This window comes from Populus alba, chromosome 11 (assembly GCF_005239225.2).
Source record: "Populus alba chromosome 11, ASM523922v2, whole genome shotgun sequence".
NCBI lineage: Eukaryota > Viridiplantae > Streptophyta > Magnoliopsida > Malpighiales > Salicaceae > Populus > Populus alba.
The window spans coordinates 11189705-11196412 of NC_133294.1; the positions used below are offsets into that span (position 1 = coordinate 11189705).

Here is a 6708-nt window from a genome sequence, read left to right on the forward strand (position 1 = left end):
GAAGATCAGTTAGAGCGTACAGTCTTTTCAGGCCTCGTCGCGCATGATTGTTTTTTTTTTTACATAAATGGCCCTTTAGGTTTTTTTTTTTTCTTTTATCTTAGAATAATGTTTTTTAAGTAAAATTATTAAAACAATATTTCAAAAATTATTCAACAGCCATTGCTTTTAAATAAAATTGGTAATATTAAAAATTCTTTTATGAATAATTATATATGAATTTAATACATAGTTGTTGCTCTGATAAAAATAAAATACATATTTTTTAACTTTTTATTATTAATTTTTACATAATTTTATAACACTAATTATTTTTTATTTAAAAAATAATGTTTCTGATATAAAATAATCATCAAAAAAAAAAAAAAAAAACATGAATAAAAAGAATTGATCAAAGAGTCACATTTTTTTCTCTCAATTTAAATTATTGAGAATTTTAACAGATTTATTTTAATTGTCATTGATTATTATTGCTAAGAAAAAAAAAGTTTTATTCAATTAAAAAAATACATGAATAAAATAAGTGTTTTCTAAAACAAGTACATGTTTTTTTTATCCGGAATTTAAATCATTACTTTTTTAACAAATATCTACTGTAATCTCCATAGAATTAAATTTTTTTAAAAAAATACTCACTTTTCCACCGAGAATGTCCTCTCGTGCAGAATAACGAGCTGCAGTTTTTGTAGTCAATTGAAGCAAGCGTAATGGAAGCTGAAAAATCCAGATTATATTCAAATCGGAAAGCTAAAACCATATTCCACGCATAAGGAAAGCTGAGGCCATTACATTAGATAAGTATCTATAATAATACAATCTAAACGCAAACTCAAAAGCATTTGTGAAGAATGAAAGAAAGCGAAAATAACAGGCTTAAAATGTCCACCATAACACAGAAACCAACCAAAAAGATACTGGCAAACCATGAAAACAAGACCATCTACCAAGATCCATCACTAGAATTATATGAAAGCTAAATTGGTTTAACGATACCCCTTCAAAGGGTCCGCTGCATTCCCAGATCTTGCATCAGTCCATGCTTTTGCAATAGTTCGTTTCATGTCTTCATCCCCTTCATCATACATATTCTGCAATATGTGTTTTACAGAGATAAGTATCCGAACTAATGTTGGCTGTTCCTTTCGGTAGTCACAAGTAGTCTATTCTAGAATTATGTTGTACGTAGATAACTAACCTTCATTAAGTCCATAATTCCAGCCATAGGATCTCGTTTCTCATCCAGATTTGGTTTTAGCTGCAAGGTAACGTGAAAAAATTATAACTTTCATCCAAAAATGCATTCAAACAAACCATCATTCTACACAAAAGTCATTACCTTATCATCCTTGAAATGTATGTCTAACCAGTTCCCCTTTGAAGCTTTAAACAATGTGATGACCACTCTTTTAGGCTTAACCACGACTAAGCATTTCTCTGGTACAATCTCCTTGTTCAGTTTTGGTATAGCACATCGATAATTCTTTCCTTGGACATCATGGAATTTAACATCAAATGACATTGCCTGGAACTCCGACTCAATCTTTTCTCTCCCGACACCCTCTAGAGAGACATATATCTGTATAAGAAGAAAAGAGAGAAGCAAAATCAAAGCAGAGCAAAACAGAGCACCAGCATTAGAAAGAAACTTAAAAATGCCAAAAATCCATAACAGACATGACAAAGCTTGAGCTCGCTACATCCTTCTTGTAAGATTTTGATCAGGAAATGAGTCTGTTACCTTGACTTTATCATTGTCCTGATCCCAACTGAACGATCCAAGCGTAACATAATTAATTGCAAGGGATGAAGGCAACTTAACCCCAGATGAGATAGGAGTTTGAATAGGAGTAGAAGTTGCATGTGGATTAGAAACATGTTCCTTTGATAACTGTGTATGAGAAGCAAGAAGAAGATTAGCTAAAAGAAGAATGGACTACCCTGAAAAACCTCAACAACCTAGGCCGGTATTGAATAGAAGATGAACCAGCCCCAACTTGAAAAAATATAAAAGTTTGCAAAACTAAGTACTTTTTCTTTTCAATTAATCAAAATTAAGGGGGGGAAAAGGACTCATAGGTCACCAATCAATCCACCAGGAATTATGAAATTCCAAGATTAAGATGCACCCCATCATTAAAAAAACATAAAAAAACACCTTGATTCAACTAAATCTAAATGTATGGCTACCTAATTGAACAAGGTTCAAACGATTATCATCCTTTCAGGTTGACTACATTTATGTTTAATGTCAATGCGCCTGTGGCTCAATTGATTCTAGCGTTTGCTTACAAACAAGATGTAACGAGTAAGAGCCTCTCTCCTTTGTTTCGGAAACAAGAAAATAAAAACAATCCGCACATAGACACACTTGGGCAATACAAGTAGAGAAGGAACCATGACTAACAGTTTCCTTAAACCAGAAGCACTAACATTTGTAGGACAGTTTTGAGTTATTAACACTACTTTATATACCGTGTTAAGAGAGGATTCCTCTCCTCGGACTGTAATCATTCTATCTACAACATTTCTTTTTCTTTCATTTCATTATGACCCTAAATGAAAAAAACTTATCAGAATCGATAAACATATAAATAAAAACCACTAAAACAAGAACATCAAATACCAAGTTATTGTTAACTGCTCTTGTGGTCTTTTAGTAAATTAATATTTTTAAAAAATTAAATAAAAAATATTACCTTCTCCAAGTGGCTAATCTCAGAGGAGATGAGAGAAACGACACGAGGCCTTTTCGCGATGCTCCCTAACTGCCTCAACTCTTGTAAATCCAACGCCAAATCTTCGGCCATATTTTTTTCTTTTTTCGTGGTTTTTGCACTGGAAAGATCACAAGTATTGCTTCCTGACACCGTTTATTCTTTATTCTCGTATTTTTATATCTGGAACTGGAAGGCAAGTGAAGAGACAACAAAACCCTATGGAAAGTGCTAGAACCTCAAAGTATTGTAAATTTGGGCTTCCATTTTTCTTTTTCTTGAAGTAGGGCTTTTCGGTGGAGAAGGTTCTAGGACCATGTAGAAATTTTGAGCTAGGTTTTCTTTGATGGGCTACCTAGCCATTTTGGGCTCCGAGAATGTTGTTTGTTGGATGGTAGACCCGTCGTCTTGATTGAAAATTACTTGGATGTATTGCATCGTTGCTTATATAAAAATAAGGCCAGTATGGATTAAATCTATTTACAGTTTTTAAGAGTATTTTTTATTTAAAAATATAATAAAATAATTTTTTATTTTTAATATCAGTATATTAAAATTATAAAAAATAAAAAAATGAGTAATTTTATATTCTTTCAAGTAAAATATATTTTTAGAACACATTTAAAAATTATTTTTAGAGTTATCACAATTCAAAACTGACATAAAAATTAAAAGAGATCACACCAAGCAATACTTGGGGCGCATCGTGGATGCATTTATGGAGGGGATAATATAGGACTTTAGAGAAGAAACTAACATAATTTCTAAGAAACCATAATAAAAATAGCTAAATCCTAAGTAATATTTGAGAATTTTGGGGACCAGGGTCTTTTAAATGCCACACTACATAATGCCTATTACATCCAAAGTACTAGTTGACTGTTTGCGTTGTTGAATCCTACAACTAATGAACGTTTTCTTCGGGGCAATATCAAATTCTCTCCTAAGAAATTTTTGAATGATAAATTTTGTATTTGTGTTTGCACGGAATGTTAAATGAAAGGAATTTAATATTTATTGGATATCACATTCTCTTAAAACTAGAGGATGTGATTCCCTTTTAAAATAAGAAAATAAGGCATTGTAACGTAGTATTTTTTTTTATGGCAGTGACTTTTATTAAAACTAAATTATTTTTTAATATTTAACATTTTCATAAAAAATTAAATTGAAAAATATTTTTCAGTTGTTAACTATGCCATAAAATATAAGATGAAAAATTATTTATCAATGTTTAGTTTTTTTTTCACGTTTATTTAATATATATAGAATATTAAATGTAATTATTTGACCATGTCCAGAAAAAAAATGAAATATAAAAAGTGTAATAGTGGAAAAAAAAAGAATTTATTATATCATTTATTTATATATAGTTTATTTTATAAAATGTAACTAGATATATAACATAAATATTAGACATATAATCATTTTTTAGTGTTTGGAGAACATTGAAAATAAATTTCTTTTCTATGGTATCCTAGTTTTAAACATAATTTGTATGATTTAAAATATATGATTATTGTATAATATAGAATGTTTTGTATTTGAATGTATTTTCTAGCAATATTATATAAATTAAAGCATTATATGCACTAATATATTAAATTAATATACTTTTATATTTTATATTAATATATCATAATATATTATTTCCTATATTAATATATTAGTAATTTATTATTATTTAATAATATTATATTTTGAAGTATTATATATATAAGAATTATAAGGTATTGTACCACTTTAGTTTTTTTTTTTGTTCTTATGGAAAATGTTTTTCAATCTTCTAAATTGGAAAATATTTTTCTCCATCTAAAAGTTATATTTTTCTTTGATCGAAAAGTGAATTTTGTTTTTGTTTATTAGTTTTCCACATTATAACTAAACATGGAAAAGTTAGAAAACTATTTTCTTATAGAATACTTTCTGGCAAACAAAAAAGGCCTAAAAAGAATTTAACATTCTTTAGCAATTGAAAATGTTGGTTTTTTTTTCTTAACTTAATTTCCCCTATTGTTTATTTTATGTTGATTAACTATTGATCACTCGAATAATCTTCCAATCACTACCGGTTAATCCTTTATACCTTTAAAGAAGAACAAATTACTCAACAAGAAATTAATCACGAGAAGAGGCAAGTAGCAATCTTGCAAGATCAAGCAAAGTGTGAGGATATAAGACGTCAAAACCCAAGAAAAGGTGATTTACTCCAAGTTACACCATCAAGAAAAATGATAGGTTTAGGAAGAGAGAGAGAGATAAAGAGAGGAATTACATAAATTAAAGTGCGGGAAAACAAAGAAAACAAGTAAATATATTGTGGAAAGAGATAAACAGTACTGAAATCGGTAAAAAGATAGTTGAAATTGCATGTATATGGTTAGTGATTAGTACTTAAAAGTGCATTTTTATCAAGGTTTTATATTATCATTTTGCACTTGAAGTATCAATAACTCATTAACTAAAGCGTGTTTTATAATAACATATCTAATAATATAAGATACCTTTAATTTATGGTAAATGTTCATCTTAAATGCAGGCCTATCACATAAATAAAAGGATTGATTGATGAGTTTAAGTATTGAAATTAAAAGGACAAAGAGAAGGCCAAACTTAGAAAAGAGATATTGGTGTAGTCCAAACTGGAACACTGTTTGTTAATTGAGTCATATCTGAAGCTGTAGATCTCGAATTTAGATCTGCTTTATATGGATGGAAAGGTAAGACATAGGCCTACAACTTTCATATGGAGTCCAAGATTTAAAAAGGCCGTTTTCAAGTCCAAATTATAGCAATAACAGAGAAGTCCGAATCTTTCTTGCAGCCCAGACACTGTTCAATGTTCAGCCTATATCTCGAGTTCTAGAAGTCCAAATGACCTCAATGTTTTTTTCCTAGAAAGATAAGACAATTTCCTATAACTTTTATGAGTACAGGTGGTTCCAGGTTTGATGCTAGCAATGATATTTTATTCAGACAAGAAGATAAGGATTTTCACCAAGTCAAGAGTTAACCACCCACTTAACAATTAGTAATCAAATCAATAGTTCCAAATTTTGGCCTATAAAATGAGGCATTTGCCATGCATTTAGACATCTTGGTGGTTCAGATCAAGATCATGCTCTTTATTTCTTTCTATTTTTGTAATGTTTAAGTTTTATTTCATGTTATATTTTCCTTAATCTCTTGTTTATGCTTTTCTTTTCCTTTACTATACTTATGTTCTTATGTTGTTTATTTATGTTTATCTTCTTCATTATGTTTAGCTAAGTTTATTATGTCAAGGTGAAAAGGTTACACTAATGGTATAAGAAAAAGTATAAATAACATAACCCTAACATGAACCTTAATGTTTAATATTAACATGTCTTATCTTTTTATCTTACTAATTCTTTATACCTTGCTTGTTAAATGGTTAATCTAGATTTGTGTTGTATAACACTTGGTACAACAAATGCTTGGCACTCTCATAACCCAACCGTATGATATAATCTACACATGTGCTATGAAAGGAACTTGATTTGTTGTTAATATAAGTTAGCATCATGAATTCCTAAAAATATTTAAAAGTTTGGTGTTACTTAAATAAGATAATTAATATGATCATGTTAACAACTTATAATGAGTTATTAATGACAAAGCATCCGATTGGAACCTTCTTTGTGTGTGGTTTCTAGTTGAATAATAAGAGTTTATATTATACTTGTTTGAAATACCATTAGTGGATCCTCTAACCTTGACATTTGTTTTTATCATTGTTTAATCCTTACATTAATCTTCCATCTCAAAGTTCTCATCAACTTCTTCTTCATTATTATTATTGATGTCTTCTCCCAAGTGTAAGAGTGTCGAAGTAATAAATAACTCGGCAAGACCGGGGTCGAACCACATGGAGGTTAATTGTATAAATTATAGGCAACAACAACAACAATAATAATTGTCAAACCCAATTATGGGTTATTCCCCAAATATCAATTTCTTTTTTAAAATAAAA

At 29.3% G+C, this 6708-nt stretch overlaps 1 protein-coding gene across 2 annotated transcripts; it reads right to left on the minus strand.

Moving 5' to 3' along the window:
- Positions 1 to 767: 767 nt before the first annotated feature.
- Positions 768 to 2911, minus strand: LOC118035394 (uncharacterized). 2 transcript variants are annotated; one of them, XM_035040943.2, is made up of 5 exons: positions 2697 to 2908; positions 1739 to 1888; positions 1337 to 1576; positions 1196 to 1255; positions 768 to 1088 (listed from the first exon to the last, which is right to left on the minus strand). In XM_035040943.2, exons 1-5 carry the CDS (start codon positions 2805 to 2807, stop codon positions 984 to 986), a joined length of 666 nt encoding a protein of 221 aa, XP_034896834.1. In that variant the 5' UTR covers positions 2808 to 2908; the 3' UTR covers positions 768 to 983. The 2 variants fall into 2 exon arrangements, with proteins under 2 accessions (XP_034896834.1, XP_034896836.1); XM_035040945.2 differs by lacking the exon at positions 1739 to 1888 and having other exon boundaries at positions 2697 to 2911.
- Between the last annotated feature and the right edge of the window lie 3797 nt (positions 2912 to 6708).